At 44.4% G+C, this 18,291-nt stretch overlaps 2 protein-coding genes across 8 annotated transcripts in view; one reads left to right on the forward strand and one right to left on the reverse strand.

Moving 5' to 3' along the window:
• EML6 (EMAP like 6) overlaps nt 1–13,993 on the forward strand; it is a 157,379-nt gene extending 143,386 nt beyond the window's left edge. For all 4 annotated transcript variants that reach the window (XM_056852697.1, XM_056852698.1, XM_056852699.1 and 1 more), the window contains 7 exons: nt 292–480; nt 2,016–2,188; nt 3,940–4,102; nt 6,949–7,052; nt 8,980–9,133; nt 9,344–9,444; nt 13,741–13,993. In XM_056852697.1, coding sequence (XP_056708675.1) covers nt 292–480; nt 2,016–2,188; nt 3,940–4,102; nt 6,949–7,052; nt 8,980–9,133; nt 9,344–9,444; nt 13,741–13,765 — 909 coding nt within the window. In that variant the 3' untranslated portion in view covers nt 13,766–13,993. The remainder of the gene's footprint in view (nt 1–291; nt 481–2,015; nt 2,189–3,939; nt 4,103–6,948; nt 7,053–8,979; nt 9,134–9,343; nt 9,445–13,740) is intronic.
• Nucleotides 13,994–17,131: 3,138 nt separating this feature from the next.
• The window catches only part of RTN4 (reticulon 4), a 56,296-nt gene continuing 55,136 nt past the window's right edge, over nt 17,132–18,291 (reverse strand). For all 4 annotated transcript variants that reach the window (XM_056853919.1, XM_056853916.1, XM_056853917.1 and 1 more), the window contains one exon: nt 17,132–18,291. In XM_056853919.1, coding sequence (XP_056709897.1) covers nt 18,249–18,291 — 43 coding nt within the window. In that variant the 3' untranslated portion in view covers nt 17,132–18,248.

Consider the following 18,291-nt stretch of genomic DNA (forward strand, 5'->3'; position numbering starts at 1 on the left):
AACGTCGCTGAAGATCCCGTACAAGCGTATGATGAAGCTAATGATAATTATGATGGGTAAGAGGCTGATGCCCTGACCTGGATGGCCCAGGCTAGCCTGATCTCATCAGATCTCAGAAGCTAAGCAGGGTCAGCCCTGGTTAGTATTTGGATGGGAGACCACCAAGGAAGTCCAGGGTTGCTGTGTCTTTGGGAGCCTTGTACAAAACCAGTATCACTTTGTAGTGTACATCTGCCTACTGTGTGTGGTGTCTTATAATACAGATTTTGGCTTTGTTTGAAACTTCAACAGGGCAAAATTTTGGTGGGTACCAAGGACGGGGAAATTCTTGAAGTTGGTGAGAAAAATGGTGCTTCTAACCTGCTGATTGACAGCCACATGGAAGGAGAGATTTGGGGCTTAGCTACCCATCCCTCCAAAGACATCTTTATCTCTGCTAGTAATGATGGAACTGCAAGGATCTGGGACCTTTGCAACAAAGTAAGAGACATTTGCACTTAAAGACATGCCTTCAAGTTCACTTATTCATGGGTTGTTTGGCCCTGCTTGATGCTACTGGGAAGCAGGCTTTTCCCCACTTCTCTGTAGTATCAGGATATTCTGTGTACCCCAAACTGCTTTGATGCGATGTTTTGGAAAAGATTGCAGCAAAGCCAAGGTGCCACCCATGTGGATGAGAAAGTCTAGATCTTTCCTGTCCCACCCACATTGGCACCATTTCCCCTGCCCCAGTCCCCTGCAGTGACCTTCTTCTGCCACAGATGAGTTTAAAACAAAACATTGACAATTGACATATTGTTGCAGAGGTATAATGATCTATTCACTAGTTCCTCTGAATTCCTAGCTTGCTTGCTTGCTTTTAAATCAGTCTCTGGCCACTTTTATTGTGGAGATTTGCCTTTTCCCTTATATCTATGTAACAAAAGACGTGACAGGGTTTTTTTTACTGAAAACTGGGAATTCAGAGAGTCTGATAGACAGAGTAATGCTATAATGATATGTCAATTGCTGATTTTTTAAAAAGAAAAAGCCTGCTGGTGTTATATGGAGAGAATGGCTACCACAAGGCACTATTGTAGAGAAAATATGGAGAAACCTGCCTTGTGAAAGACTCACTGCCACTGTTTTATATCAACAGCTACAGCAGCAGTGGGGAAACCACACAAGCCCATCCCTGTGTGAAAGACATGCACGACACTTAAAGAATTACTGGCTGTGGCTGCTAGAAGTTACCAGTTTTAATTTCCAAGCCACTTTATAATCTTTCCTGAGTTGACCTTAAAACAGCCCGATGAGATAGGTTACAAAAATATCCCCATTTTAAAGATGAGGAACTGAGGCCAGACACAAGTCATCTAAGTCAAATTCATCTGATTTCCATGGAACTAAATTGGCTGGATCATGCCCAGAGATCTGTACAGGAGGCCAGTTGAAGGTATTGCTTAAACCCAAATCTCCCAGAATACTCCAACAACTGTAAAGGTATTTCAAGCAAATTGTAAAGATGTTAATGCAATAATGCACTTGGGAGACCTCTATAAATCACAATTAATACCAGCAAAGAACCAAAACAGTTTTTGTTTAAATTTAGAGAAAGATGGCTCCTTTTCCCCCATGCAAAACTGAATGACATTTAACAAGGGAATTTGATTCACTGCTGTTCTTAATGACACATTATGTTAATTGATCTAAGCCCCAGCTAGGGGACATGTAGAGAGGGATGAGGAACTATGCACACAAATGGGGGCTTTGCGCAGAGCAGGAGCCAGGATGGCATGTGCTGAGGCCCCATCAAAAGATCGCCAGTAGTGCTGCTTAGGAGAGAGGAAGGGGGGGCTGGATTGCTCCCCTGCATTCCCTTCTCTGTCCAAACAGCAGTTCATTTCTATCACAAATCAGCTGACAGGAGCTGCATGTACATGGGTAGCTGAATGGGAGCTTATGTGTTCAATGCAAAAATGTATGAAGTGTGACACAAATCAGTATATCGAAGTCCCACCATCTTTGTTGTACAGAAACTGCTGAATAAGGTGAATCTAGGCCACGCCGCCAGATGTGCTGCCTATAGCCCTGATGGCGAGATGGTTGCTATTGGCATGAAGAATGGTGAATTCATCATTTTGCTTGTGAACAGCCTTAAAGTCTGGGGTAAAAAACGAGACCGGAAGTCTGCTATCCAGGACATCAGGTACTTTGGCCAGAGCCGAAAAACAGGGAAGCGGCATTCAAGGTGGATGAGGAAAGTAGCAGTGGGGTGGAGCGGTTAGAGTGTTGGACTCGGATCTGGGAGACCCAAGTTCGAATCACCACTCTGCTGTGGAAGCTTGCTGGGTGTCCTTGAACCATTCACACACATCCATCCTAACCTACCTTACAGTGCTGTTGTGAGGTTAAAATGGAGGCGAGGAGAGCAATGTAAGGTGCTTTGGGTCCCCTCTGGGGAGAAAGGCAGGCTATAAACGAAGTGAATAAATGAAGCCCTAAGGTAGTTATGAGATGAGTTATTTGCTCATATTCACGTGTCATTTGATTCCTTCTTGCTGAACAGTTGACCCCTTGCAGTTGAATGGGTAAACAGAGGCAACTGGAAGACATTGCAATTGAAGGGATGTGTGTGTTAAGTGCTGTCAAATTGCTTCCAACTCATGGCAACCCTGTGAATCAATGTCCTCCAAAATGTCCTATCTTTAACAGCCTTGCTCAGATCTTGCAAACTGAGGGCTGTGGCTTCCTAGATTGAGTCAATCCATCTCTTGTTGGGTCTTCCTCTTTTCCTGCTGCCCTCAACTTTTCCTAGCATGATTGTCTTTTCCAGTGACTCTTGTCTTCTCATAATGTGACCAAATTACGACAGCCTCAGTTTAGTCATTTTAGCTTCTAGGGTCAGTTCAGGCTTGATTTGCTCTATAACCTACTGATGTCCCCAAATCAAGGGAATCTAGAGCAGGCCCACTGCAGCAGGTGAGTGAGTCCATATGGGCGCCCTTGAAGACATGCAGGTCTCAGACTATAAAGTGTTCCTCATTCTCAGATAGTTCATGTAGTGACAAAATGTAATTAGGTGTAAACTTCATGCTGATCAACTCCCTTCTTTTAGCAACAGCAGGTCCCAGTGCCTCAGAAAAAGATGGGGGGGTGTTAAGGGAAATACCCTTAGGACAGCTGGAGGAAAACTTTCTCCTGTCAACTGAGTGTGTGTGTATAAAGTTCCATCAAGTCACAGTTGACTCATGGCAACTCCATAGCTTTTTCAAGGCAAGAGGCTTACAGAGGTGGTTTGCCATTGCCATTCTCTGCATAGCGACCTCGGAATTCCTTGGTGGTCTCCCGTCCAAATACTTACCCAGGCCAACCCTGCTTAGCTTCTGAAATCTGATGAGATCGGGCTAGCCTGGCCCATCCAGGTCGGGAGGCCGTCAACTTTGGGCACATCTAAGCTCTGTAGGAAAATCTTAAAAGAGCAGACAAGATTACAGAGTACATTGGGTTGATTAAACTATATGCTTTCAAAGCTTACATCATAGAAGTTCTGTTGTAATCTATTATGGTTTACCACTGCAAATGAGAACTGACCAAAGAGAACAACTCTTCTGAGGAAGTTGGATTTTAGCATTTTCCCTCATGCCTGCAATGTGATCGAGAAAGCTGATTCAGCTAGGACATACATCTGGCTTCAAAATGGCTTTCTGCACCAGATGAGCCCCATTGACAAGTGATTCATCAAGGACAAAAACGCTTTCTCAGGGGGTCACCTCAAAGCTTCACAAATCTGCCTGCTTTGGGGCTGACTGTATCCATCACAGTGGAGAGGTTTGCTTTAAGGCAGGAACATTCAGCCAAGAGGACTTTCCCAAGTGGAGAAACTTCCTTGCACTTTGTGGCTCACATCCCAGCATTGTCTTAACAGTCTCCTCCTGTTTTTTTTTTTTTTCTGTCTAGAATCAGCCCTGATAACCGGTTTTTGGCGGTGGGTTCCCAGGAGCATACCGTCGACTTCTATGACCTCACCCAAGGCACGACCTTGAACCGAATAGGCTACTGTAAAGACATTCCAAGCTTTGTCATTCAGATGGATTTTTCGGCAGACAGCAAATACATTCAGGTAGGCTTGCACGCGCATTTTATTGTTTTCAGTAGAAAAGAGCAAGAGTCCAGTAGCACCTTAAAGACTAACAGAATTTCTGGCAGGGTGTGAGCTTTCATGAGTCACAGCTCACTTCTTCAAATACAGCTAGAATTTGAAGCTAGAATCTAGCTGTACCTGAAGAAGTGAGCTGTGACTCCTGAAAGCTCACACCCTGCCAGAAATACTGTTAGTCTTTAAGGTGCTACTGGACTCTTGCTCTTTTCTACTGCTACAGTAAGACTAACATGGTTACCAATCGTGATTTATTTTTTTCCTAAGATTTACAGACCTGCTTACTGGAAGGGTCCAGGCGGATAATAATGTTCTGTAGTGCAATACATTTCTGTAGAGAAATCAATTTTTTTTCAAAGGCTGAAAGTCTAGAAGATATGGGAAGAAAGAGAGAAGGTAAAGAAAGCAGTATGTGAACATAGAGGGACTTAAATTTCATAGGTCTAAGTGCTGCTGTTATAAAGCTTGAGACACAGATATTCCCATTATAGGAAGGAACAGTGGGAAAGAGATATAAATGGGGACTGGGGGAGGGAGATGAAGGTGAAAATACCCACCGAGGTGTAATAACACTAGTTCAGCTTCAAGCTAACACAGCAGAATTTGTTATATGTATTTATGTACATACAGACTACTTTAACTCAAAAGCTCTCCATTTATTGTAAAACAATATGTTAGACCTTAATGAAATGACTTGAAGTTTTAGCCACTGTTTGTTGGATACTGGTCATGATGCATACCTATTCTCTCCAGGATCAGAAGAGCATGTCTATTATATTAGGTGCTGTGGAACACAGGCAGGATGGTGCTGCTGCAGTTGTCTTGTTTGGGGGATTCCTAGAGGCACCTGGTTGGCCACTGTGTGAACAGACTGTGGACTTGATGGCCTTGGTCTGATCCAGCATGGCCTTTCTTATGTTCATTATTATAGAGCAGCCCTATGCAGAGTTACTCCAATCTACTTCCACTGAATTCAGTAAAGTTAGACTGGAGGGACTCTGCACAGGAGTTGCATTGTAAGACTGTCCTATCCTATGGGTTCAGAGTTACCACTATGAAAAGAGATTATATTCTTTCCTGGACAACCATGATCAGCAGATGAGCTGCCGGTGGTCCCTGGTGTTGGAAAACCCCAATTTTGTTTCTTCCTAAGCAGCCAAGATCCATACATTCAGTGACAGAAGTATAGATGCGCATAAAATCTTTTTTACCCTATGAACATACTTCTCCGTAACTGCTGTATATCTTGCTTGCTTATGGTATTGTTATCACACCCCCACAAACACGTGAACATACATTCAGATCAACATAGGGAATTAGCTTGCGTGTTTGTGCAGGGCACTGCAGACCAGGATCTTTTACCTAAAAAGGTAGCTGTGAGTAGCAAGTCTTTAGTAGGAATGGGATGGCAGAGACCTGAATTAAAAGGGGCTATAGAGTTTATTGAAGGATTTGGTAACATGGTTGTGTGGGGGGGGCTCATCCTAAGCAAATACTAGCCGGACTAAACCAAGGCACAAACACATTCCTTATCCCAGTTAATATAGCAACAAGTTACAAATATTCAGCAAAGCTACTCCAAATCCGGAGCAGGAGTTAATCTTTTGAGTGAAAGGTGTGGAAAATGGGGAATCGTGATTTGGAAAATAGGGGTGGGGGGATAGATCAGGGAGAGAGCAAAGATTACCTGTACTATTCTGCGAAGATATCAGATGGAAGAAGGAGGGATCCCGTGTGTGTTAGGAGTCCGTTGCAGTTCAGCTGGTATCCAGGATCAGAGTCTCTCTTTCCTGGCTCTAAAGTCCAGTTCGTTATACAGTTTGGGGCCCATAGCATAAAATGGGTTCTTTTCAGGAAACAAAAGATTACGACAGAGGATATAGGAATACTTGAGAGTAATCAAGAGAAAACTGATTACTGATTAAACTGATTAAATGGCACCAGGAAGGTCAGTGTTTGATTGAATTATAATTCAGGATGACAAAAGCTGGAGATATTAAGGTGAGTCATGAATTGGGCAGGAGCTTTGGGGACAACGGGAAGCTTTGCATCGAAGGTTCCAGGCTGTCACGGGGCACTTAACGTCCGAATTGTGTTAATGGTCAGTGACTGCATATCATGTAAAAGACAATACAGGAACCGGCATCTTTGTCTTCTTGCCTGGTGTGGTGTAATTGCTGTCAGCATGCCCTGATTTCTCCCAACAAGGCTTCCTTGGAAGCAGTTGCTGTGATTGTTGTCCCAGGATCCTCTGCTGTGTTCACCGCTGCATGGTCCCCTGTGAGACACAAAACGTGGCAGGGCTCCCCATGTTCTGCGTGCACCTCATGGGACTTGCTCACAGTGTTAGTACATCCATTCAGGGGGTGTACATCCATTCAGGGGGGGAGGGTGTGCAGATGAAAGGGGGAGCTGTCAAAACAGAGTGGCACATGCCTGTAACTGTTGTTCATCGAGTGGTCTTGGTGAAAACGCAACGGCTTGGATCAAGATGGTAGCTAATTCCAGGTATGAGTTATTTGGTTGTGATTTGCTTCAATAACTATAGCATTCATAGAGACAAAACAGACGCTTCACCAGTTTTGACTGAGAGTACCTGCACTTGTCAATGCAGACAGAGGACTCATAGAGGCACATGCAGAGGCTAGAAAGTTCTTGATGTTATATAGAGTGCTATTAGTGCAAGGAGAGCCACAAGCATACGATGCCCTTAACAGCAGTCATGATAGATTTGGGGAAGATATTAGCAATTGGGGGAGGGGGGTAAAGGCTTCATCACCATCCATGCAACCTCCTCTTTCCTTCCTCAGGTGTCAACTGGTGCCTACAAACGCCAGGTTCATGAGGTGCCATTAGGAAAGCAAGTGACTGACACTGTGCTCATTGGCAAGATCACCTGGGCCACCTGGACAAGGTGATGTAGCACAGATGATTACAAATGGTTCTCCACGACTCCTTTGGCGTAGGCACAAGAGAGGCCTCCCTCTGCTTGCTCCTGACAGCCCTTCTCTCCTAGGCCTTTGCTCCTTGCCACTGCTGAAGGCAGAGTTTGGCTGAAAAGAAAAGCTTCTGGGAATGGGGTGGGTGGGGGGTGGGGACGGAAAGTGGCAACAATCCACACACTCACGTTGCCCAAAGTCCTCAATAATACATGTTTGTTCATTTGTAAGGTATTACCAGAATCTGTGCTGGTTTGACTGAAATAGGCTTCCCATGGCTACCCTGTGAAATGTACACGTGGAGACCTGACCAAACTAATGAGGCATGAGTTTTCATAGACAAGAGCAGTGCTGGTTTTCCATTCCCTTCTCAGCAAGGGAGACAGAAAGTCTCTCTCTCTCTCTCTCTCACACACACACCCTTCAGTTCTAATAGGGGCCCAACAATGTTGGTTAAGCTTAAAAGGCAGCTGTGGTTAGCAGTCACACCAGTCCACTCAATTTCCCCATATCCTCTTATTGAGCTGCTGAGTTTCCCCAGTCCAAACCTTAATGTAACAAGGAACCCCCTCCCCTTGTGAGCCAGCGTGGTGTAGTGGTTAAGAGCAGTGGAGTCTAATCTGGAGCACCGGGTTGGTTCCCCACTCCTCCACATGAAGCCTGCTGGGTGACCTTGGGCTAGTCCAGGGGTCTGCAAACTGCGGCTCCCGAGCCGCATGCGGCTCTTTGGCCCGTTGAGTGTGGCTCTCCGAACTTGGTTCGGAGCCCCTGCTGTCACGCCTGCTCGCGCCGGCAGCCGGGCTGCGGAGCTGCGCACCTGAGAGAGAGAGAGAGAGAGCGCGCGCGAGAGAGAGCAGGCGAGTGGGCGCGCTGTCTCTCCTCCCCTTGCCGTGGAGAATGGCCAGGTCCCCCTTTCCCTTGCCCTCAATGGTTGGGAGGCTAAAGCCTCCCCTCCCCTCTAGCCGCGCAATTGCTGGGAGGGCGGCTCGACGGTTCCTGCCTCCCCTGCCTGCCTATCAGCTGTTGGGCAGGGCGGGCTTCCTTTGGTAGACCTGGCCTCCGGCTGAGTCCCATTGGGAGGCCATGACTACCCACTGGCTTTCTTGGCGGTAGACCTGGACTCCGAGGAGGGGAAAAAGTCCCCCTTCAGAGACCAGGTCTACCAATTGGCTTCTATGGGCCTCCGGAGGCCAGGTTTACTGCCAAGAAAGCCAATGGGTAGACCTGGCCTCCCAATGGGACTCAGCCGGAGGCCAGGTCTACCAATAGGCTTTTATGACGGTAGACCAGGCCTCCAGACGAGGACTCCAGACGGGGAGGGGGAAATGGCAGGGACTTACAATTTAATTTTTATCAATAAATAAGATCACTATTAAGTATGATATCAAGTTTTATTCAGTGTACCTGTAGTTTAATTAAGACTTAAAACTTTAATTAAAGTTTATTAAGTTAATAAACAGTGTACCTACCTATATAGTTTAAGTTTAAGAAATTTGGCTCTCAAAAGAAATCTCAATCGTTGTACTGTTGATATTTGGCTCTTTTGACTAATGAGTTTGCCGACCCCTGGGCTAGTCACAGTTCTCTCTGCACTATCTCAGCCCCACCTACCTCACAAGGTATATGTTGTGGGGAGAGGAAGGGAAGGTGATTGTAAGCCACTTTGAGTCTCCTTGAAGGTAGAGAAAAGTGGGGTATAAAAACCAACTCTTCTTTCCCAGCACAGGACTAGAAAGCTTCTCTCATATCAAGTTGGGCTTTCCAACAGGCAGACTCTCCAGGGTCCCTGGCCAGCTGGGGAGAAAACTGTTTGCAGCCTTCCCTTGAAGCTTCAGGGAGGGCACAAATTCTTCCCAGCCACTTCAACTGTTTTCTTCTTTTCTCTTTCCTCTTTTGGAGCAGCATCCTTGGCGATGAAGTCATCGGCATTTGGCCCCGAAACGCAGATAAAGCCGATGTCAACTGTGCTTGTGTGAGTCACGCTGGCCTAAACATTGCCTCTGGAGATGATTTTGGACTAGTCAAACTCTTTGATTTCCCCTGCACTGAAAAATTTGTAAGTGAGCATTGTAGCTTTGCGGAGGAGGGGAGGGTGGGTGGCTGTGGCCCACCTTTTTGAGACTTCTCAGAAATTGCCAGACTTCCCTTATCGATGTAATGTTTATTTGCATTCTGATACCCACAAAGGTGACTTTCGGGGTGGGTGGTACAAAATTGCACTCACTGCCAGAAATCTCTTGGTTTTTGCTTTTGTTTTTGCCAATAGGCCAAACACAAGCGTTATTTTGGCCATTCTGCACATGTCACCAACATTCGCTTTTCTCATGACGACAAGTATGTGATCAGCACCGGAGGCGATGACTGCAGGTAACGTACATTGTGCGCAAACCTTGAGCCAGTGGGTGTTTTGGGTAAGAGTTGGATGCAAGAACTCCAATCTCACGTTTCCATTTTGCTCACTTGGATAGCTTTGGGCAAGTCCTCTCTCCTACTCTAGCCTGCCTCACAGAAAATGCTGCTATGATCTTTGTGGAAGCGGGGCAGGATAACGGCATAAAATACAGAGCTCAAATCTGCACATATTAACATTCTACAAACTAACACAGGCTATGATGAGGAAACGTAGGCAATCGTTTGTGATAGCAGATCCTAGTATCCAGCAGATCTAGTGTGTCCTAAAATGTCCTGTATTAAGACTGCCTCACATATCACAAAATTCACAAAGTACATTGTTTGGGCTCTGTGACACATAAGATCCCCGTGTCTGTGTACATCTCATGAGAATCCAGCAACCAGTTTAGAGCAGTGGATTCTGATCTGGGGAACCAGGTGTAATTCCCCACTCCTCCACATGAGCGGCAGAGGCTAATATGGTGAACTGGATTTGTTTCCCCACTCCTACACATGAAGCCAGCTGGGAGACCTTGGGCTAATCACACTCCCTCGGCCCCACCTACCTCACAGGGTGTCTGTTGTGGGGAGGGGAAGGGAAGGTGATTGAAAGCCGGTTTGATTCTCCCTTAAGCGGTAGAGGAAGTCGGCATATAAAAACGAACTCCTCCTCCTCCTCCTACCATTGCCCACACAGAAGCAAAGTCAGGCAGTGCACCTCCCTGGCCATTCTGTACCATGACACCTCCTGCACTGTTAACTGTGCAGCTGGCACAGCAGAAGGCCAAGCCAGCCCTTGCATTTTCCCAGATGATTCACCAAGTGGCGGCTTCCATCTGCAAGGAAGAAGAATGTGCTGAGTGCTCTTCCACAGGTTTTTTTTTTTTTTAAAGACCTTCCCTGAACACAGAAGTCTAGATTAAATATTTCTCAGTCTCAGGCTAATTGTCTGTGTGCAAGAAAATTTCCTCAGTTAGTTTTTGGTTTTGCATGGGAATAGTCAAAATACACCATCCCACCTGCATGTGCTGCTTGAAACGGTATCATCTCCAAACATCCACCAGATTCTGCTTTTGTATAAAAAGTTGTATAAACATGAGTCATTTTTGCCCCTCCCCCCGATTTCTTTGCATCCCCAAACCGCCTGCAGTGTCAAAGTGGCTACTCAGCCAGCAGCCCCATTAATTCTTGCTGCGTAACCTGCTATATAGTATGTATTTTGATTTTGCTGACCAGAGTCTATTTGAGTGATAAAAAAGGAGAAAACTGATTTCTGTACAGTCTTTAGAAACGGGAGGTTTGAGCTCCTCCTCGGGGGTGTTGCTCTCATTATCTAGTTCCAGGTTCTCTCTAGTAGTAAAGTTCCCTTTGGGCCTTGCGCCCAGAAGTTACCAACTGTACCAGAAGACACGTCGCAAGCATGTCACTTCCTGGTCACTTTGAGTGCCCCAGTGTACATTTCTATTTAAATTAATTTATATGTATGTCAATTAAAAATCATCCATTGCCTACCATTCAGGAATAAAATATCTCAAGAAAAATAACTGGCCACTTTAAAAGCGCAGGCCCACTTTCTCCCTCCTGCTACCTGCCTGCGTTTGAGAAACAATTCTCATTCTTTTAAAACACAAAACACACAATATAAGATTCCAGTCTTTATTCCGCCTCCACAATAAGCTGTGTAGTGTCTGCTGTCTTTCAATTGATTCATTTTATTGCATTAGCTCAAAGCCATAGCAAAACAAAGCAAACAACAAGGCAATATCAAGTAGAATCCATAAAATATCCTTTTTTTTTGTCCTTGTCACAGCTGACTTATGGATGAGCTGTTCATGTTATAGACACCCACAGCTGACTTACGGTGAGGTTTTCAAGGCAAGAGACATTGGAGTTAGTTTGCCATTGCCTGCCTCCGCGTCATGACCCTGGTATTCCTTGAAGGTCTCCCATCCAAATACTAGCCAGGATCAGGGCTGAGAGTGGGTGACTGGCCCAAGGTCACCCAACAAGTTTCCATGGCATGAGTGGTGATTTGAACCTAGTCCAACACCTTAACCACTGCACCACGCTGACTCTCAAAATATCCATTAGAACAATAAGCATTTAAAGCATAACCTTGATAAGCTAAAAGAGCCAGAATTAGCAATAACTTACTATTCCTATAATAATGTGTGATCCAGCATAAAGGTAGTGAACTATTCATCGGCCAAACTTGCATCAGAGGGTTTTGACTGTATCTTTATAACCAGGACCACAAACTTTCCCAATTGTTACCCATTTATCTTTGTCTGCAAGTAGTATCACCAGTTTCCAGTAGTCTTTATTGCATCTGTTCTTACACAGAAGAACAGAGCAGTTGCAGTACAACTAGCATGGCCTGCATCAGGACTGTATCAGTCAGAGGATATATAGCCAAATATGCACCCACTGGGTGGAGCCGATGGCTAAGGCATCTTCAGAGTGAGAGGAGAAATCAAGCAAGCCTGTGGAAATGGAGTTGCAAAACAAGTATTTGGAGGGTTTTTTAAAAGAAATAATAAATGGAAAAGTCATAGTTGTAGAACCTCCCCTTGCAGCCCAGAATGCAGACAGTGAATCGCTGGTGAAACAGCAGCGTGCTTGCTTCAGACATCACAGAGCCAGAAAAGACTGCTTCACTTTCATTGACAAATTTCTACCCTACTTTATTTTAGCCAAGACTAGCTCCCAAAACAGTTTGTCATTAGAATGAACAATGCTGGAGATATTTGGGTATGTGCCTGGCAGTCTCTTGTGGTCCCTGGCAGTTAATACCACTATTCTGGTATCAAAATGTTCCTTCCAGGGTAGGGGGAGCCACTGATTGACTCAGGGACTGATGGGTGGTAAACGTGCCACCCTCACCCTCCAGGAATTGCCCTTCCTTGAAGATTGGTGGAGGCCCAGGTAACTGGCAAAGCATTCTTTCTATTGCCTTGACTGTAAAATGGTCACCTCCTTTGTTAGGTTGTTGCAAGAATGAAAAGAGCAACACTTTTGAAAGGCTGTCCGTATTGGAAGCACTACATAAAATTAGCCAATTAAGAAGGAGGCGCACACACAGCTTGCCTTGCTTCCTTCTCCATGAATCATTATGCCCTCCAAGTAAAATTCAGCTCACTGTCCTGTGCTACTAGAAGGAAGTGAGAGGTGCAAAATAATCTGACATAAAGCGAACAACTTGTACACACACTATAGCTTGACTGTAATAACTCTTCCCTAAACAAATGGTAGCTACTGCAAAGCAATTTCAGAGGAGTCAAGGTCTATAATTTTTAATATGTTTTGTTGCTGGACGAGCTGTTCATGTTATAGACACCCACTGGGTGGAATCAATGGACAAGGCGTTTTCAGGGTCAGAGGAGAAACGTTTATGTTTTCCTTCACTCAAGCATTGCAGTGTTCCTCCACTATTTAGAAGGTAAGAATATACAGGGCCAGATTAATGAGTTAGTGGAAGGGATTTGTGGCACTTTCTGCCACCCTCAGAAACAGCATGGGATGCAGGCCAGGAGGGCTGTAGTAAGACGGGAAAGCCAGAAGAAATAGTCTCCCTCCTTGCATAAGTTTCTGCACTGCTCATGTAACAGTAGGGAGGAATTATTTGCTGTTCCAGGGTCCCCTGACCCCCAGGAATGGCTGGGGGAGGGCACAACAGATTCGATCCACAAACTCACTCCATTTGTGGAAAGATTGAGTTTGACCCAATGTAAATTAGCTACTTAACCAGCAATAGCATTAGCCCTCAGTGCCCTAATGTACAGTGCAATCCCTGCAGGTTGGGCTTGGCCATCAGGAAGTATTGGGATTTGTTGTTCTTCCTCTCAAGCTGCCGGTCTCCAAGCGGTGGGTCCTGAACTTGCAGCTGCATCATCCAGGGTTCCTCCCAGTTTTGTCCGAGCTCAGAAACCTGGGCTTTTGTGGCCCATTTTCTGACCATCTAGTTCACTTAGGGCTCCTGGATGACTCCCTCTGGAACAAGCTGGCCTTCTCCCTGAGAATCCCTGCTCTTTCCCCACCACTAACCACCCACACTGCCAGCACAGCTGCCTCCCTCAAGATTTTGCTTAGGCACTGAGCGTGGGAGATAAAATCCTCAGAAAGGAGCAGCGCTGGGCAATCAGTGTGGGAGGGAAAACTAAAGGATGGACCCATGTTGCTAGTTGAGATGTTGACACCACTGTTTTTAGCCACGCCGCATAGCCAAGCTAGCTATTACCAGCGCCTGGTCTCTTTTTCTGTCTCCTCCTCCAGTGTCTTTGTATGGCAATGTCTTTGAACGCTAATTCTTCCCAGTGCCACACGTGCTACCACCGCCATGTGAGTGCCAAACAGTGGAGATCAACAATGCCTCCCAAGAACTCGGCAGCTGGCTGTTATAAAATGGTGCCTGGATTATGGTTTTATGAAACCTACATACAGTTATGGTGAAAGAGCTACAAGGAACCTCAACTGTGCTGTCACTGGGAAAGAAGCAAACACAATTGATCCAGTTCTTAGCCGAAGAGATGGTACAGGTCAGCTAATGCTAAACCTCTCATGAATACACCTATCTACAGTGCTTTGCCCACTGAAGAAACTCTGCTTCAGTAGCCTTTAAGTCAAATAATTCACACTTTCACATCACATGCTCAAGTACATTAGCATTTTAAAGCCAGCCATTCCAAAACCTTATTAGAAAAAGAAAAAATTGTTGGTAAAGAAAGCTCTAGGCCATGGCTGGTTTTATACTCTAACAGTACCATTTTAAAAAAACATTCAGAGGTTTAGAAATAATTTCATTTGCCAGTTTTCTATAAAGTGCCTTTTGAAAGCTTTTTCCAGTCCCGCAGGATACAACTCAGCCTCCTGCCAATGTCTGCTTTCTACTCATGGTGCTACAACTTTCACAACTGAGGAGGGCTGACCATCATCTTTTCATGATGCATCATTCACTAACACTCTGCTTGTGTCTTGATACTTTAACTGAACCTTGGCTGGTTCCTCTACCCAAGGAAGGAGGGCTGGGATGCAAGACCAATAGTACAAACTTACCAAGCAGTTTGTATGTGAGAGAGAGCCTTGAAGGAACCACAAGGGAACAGGGGAAGAAAATGAAGCAGCAGTACACAAGCTATCCTCAACCATCTTTTCCCACTCAGAACATTGTTCTTCCACATTTCCTGATTAAGCCAGTAACAGCAAAGATCCGTGCTTTGAACTCCTTTAAGGAAAGCCAACCCTCCGCCATCTTTCTAACAGGAGGTGTTTCAAGGGCATTCTTCCTTTCCAGAGTTCAGTGTCAGACAACATGGCAGCCATTCACAGGCTTTCTAGTTGCAGACGACCAATAACTGTGGAAACTCTGCTCCTTCTCAAGAGGAAACTTGTAGGGGCAATGGTGAAGCATGCAGTTTACTCATAGAAGGTCCTAGGTTCAGTTATTAGTAGGCGAAGTTGGAGAGTTTGGGGTGGGTGGGAGAAAAAAATATTCATTGCCCCAGGCCATTTTCAATAATTACTGCTTAGATAATCATTGAAGGAAGGGCATTTCTTATACCCTAGTCACTGGGTAGGCAAGAACTATTAGCAGCTGCTCAAAAGGTGCCAACAGAGCCTCCACTGCAAGCAATATTCTGCAAAACAGACACTCCCCCCCCCCAAGATAAATGGGGGAGCATGGTTGAAAGTGCCAACTACCTTGCTGCTGGAAGAGCTTAAGAACTCACTCCAGGTTTATGAGACAGAAAAGAAAAATCAATGTATAAACACAAAAGTGCTTCATTAAACTCAATGGACTATCATTTGTTGAGTCTTATTTAATCAATGGAATATATTAATGCCTTACACTATAGATTCTTTAGACACACAAGTCCCTATGCAGTTTTAATCCCATTCTGTTTGTAAGGAAGGTTTCTTGTATTAGATGTAACCATATCAAGCTGGTGATGTCAGGTGGTCACCTTGTTTGCCTATGTTGTAATGTTGGCCTTTCATATTGATTGTATCTTAAAATTAACAAAAAAATCTGTGACAGAATGAATTGCTACTTGGTGATAATGTGCAAAAATATTTAAGAGCAATAGTATGCATCACAAAGATTTGTATTTGTTTATATGGTTTGAATTTAGGTACATTATGGACAAGATGCTGTATTATAATGTAAATGAAAATAACGCATGAATTTATTTTTCAAATGATCAAGTAAAGATTTATGATTTGAGAAGAGCCAAGTGTCAGTTTTACATTGAGTACATTCAGTGTATCTCAGATCACAAAAGGTGATCCTACTTTCAAATGCTTTTGAGGAGAATGATGTCAAATGGAGTCAATTTGTTCACATTCTGGTCAATCAGAATTTTAAAATTTAGTCTGTCACCAATGTGACATCATCTGCTGTTGGTCAGAGGCAGGCCTAGCTCGGTAAACTTTCATCCCGAGTGGCTACATCATCCCCAGTGTGTCATAACTGTTATTATGGAAAAGGAGTGGCCTTGGGCGGGGCTGGTGATGCCTGCCACAACTGCCCACTTTCGGTGATGAGCTTTTTGTGGCATATCAATCAGTGGGCAAAGCAGGCCACATCTTCAGCAAAAGCAGAAGTCCTGCTGCTCCTCCTCACACAGGATGAAATGTTGTTGCACTTAGTCCCCCCCAGACACAAACACACACTCCATTTCATTGGCTGCTCTTTGCAGGGGTGGAGAAATCTCAACCGTGATGGCGTCCTCCCATGTTTTTTGTAGCTATATATGGAAGGAGAAGAGGGGCTGGGGTGCTGCTGCTCAAGGCAACATGCTGCTTCCACTCAGAGAGCCTGAAGTCCAACATAAGAACATTAGCGAATCGTTGCTTTCCTCTCGTCACCTTGAGGGAAACTGGCCACATTCAATAGCACAACTTCAAATTGGCAGATACACATTTCCAAAGGTCACAACACACACTGTACTGTGATCTTCAAGATATGGAATCCTAGGATTTACTCCATGTCTAAACAAAGCAAAGCTGGCAATAAGACAATGCTATACTAGCAATGTTAAAGATTTTCTATTCCTTGGGTCTCTGATCAACTGACAGGGAGACTGCAACCAAGAAATCAAAGGGAGACTGGGAAGGGCAGCCATGAAGGAGCTACGAATGATCCTTAAGTGTAAGGGTGTATCACTGGTGACCAAGATCAAGATATTTCATATGATGGTATTCTCTCATTTAAAATGTGTTGGAGTGCTTTACAAAAAAACTGTTGACCGCTAGAAAGACAAGTGGATTCTAAATCAAATCAAGCCTGAACTCTATAAGTAAAATAACAGACTATCATACATTGGTCACATTATGAGAAGACTAGACTCAGTTGAAGGCAGCAGTAAGACCCAACATGAGATGGACTGATTCAATCAAGCAGCCATGGCCCTCAGTTTGCAAGACATGAGCAAGGCGGTTAATGATAGGACATCTGGAGATCATTAATTCATAGGGTTGCCATAAGCCAGAAGTTATTTGAGGGCACAATACAAACATACAAATTAGCAACACTAATGACTTCCACATATGAATCTGCCTTCCCAGTGGCTCCGTGTTACCCTCACAATACTGTTCAATGGAGATGATTTGGAGTCAAATGAGGAACACGCACAATACACTACACAAATTTCCTAGCCCCACAAGATCCTTTAAGTCTATACGCTTTATTGATACTTGAGTTGGTTTATTTTTACATTTCACAATGCATTCCACAGACTTAGCTCAATACAGCTTAAACTGCAAGTGTATACATTTTCATTTGTAATTTCTTGCATTAACAATGTTCGAAATTTCCAAACAACATTTGCAGCATCGGGGCACAACCCGCAGATCCATGCTCAGCCGCTGAGGATTCCTAGCATAGTGGAGAACAAGCATGCTAGGGATTCATTGCTCTACCTGCAAGGATCTTAGGATCACACCTTCCAAAATTCCTTCCACAGATTCAGAGTTTGAGAGAGACTTGTAAACTTGTTTACTCAAAATAGACTAAAGGAGGTTTGTGCAGCAAAGGTTATGGCAGAAGTTGTGTTGTGATGTGCAGAGAGTTTATTTCTATTTATTTAACAGATGCTAGTGTTTTCTGAAGATTTAAGCTTTACATACCATATAGCTAGGAAAAAAACAAACCGGTTCAATTCTCTTGATATTTCAAGCACTGTGGAGGAGCTGGACATCCTAAGCTGCTGTGAAACACTATATATATATAATTTTTTTATATTGGCAATTGATAAAACAGTAAAATTAAAAAGCACAATACAGCTACACTCGATACCAAAAGGGCAAGACTTCCGAAGCTTGCTTCAATGGCATATTCTTCTAAACAGCTCATTTTAGAAAATCTGCACTCAACAATCTACACAGACCAGAGACTGCGCAAAATGGAAGTGTTCTCCCTGCACCCCACCTGCACTAGGATCTCTCAGAACGCAGCAAGACTACCTCAGCCAAAGCATAAAATGTACAGCTCTCCATTCTGTTATGTTAACCAGTGCTGCACATGGGAGATGCAAAGAGGATTAGGTTTAAATCCATACATAGCAGCTTACAATACTTATGATGAACACACATGGCAGTCAAGAACAGGTTATTTTTCTTTCCTTGAAAACACGGTGTTGCTAAAAAATAAAGATCTGTGAAACTGCACTGCAATGTCAAGGTTCTGCTATTCCCTGACCCTCCCCACATAAACCAAACGAACAACACCTCCCGCCCCGCTTAAAAGATGAACTCCTATTTAATTAAAAGTTGCTTCAGGCTTTTCATTCAGCTTTGCGCTTCAGTCCAGGGATTTTATCTTGGATC

This window comes from Euleptes europaea, chromosome 7 (assembly GCF_029931775.1).
Source record: "Euleptes europaea isolate rEulEur1 chromosome 7, rEulEur1.hap1, whole genome shotgun sequence".
Lineage (NCBI taxonomy): Eukaryota > Metazoa > Chordata > Lepidosauria > Squamata > Sphaerodactylidae > Euleptes > Euleptes europaea.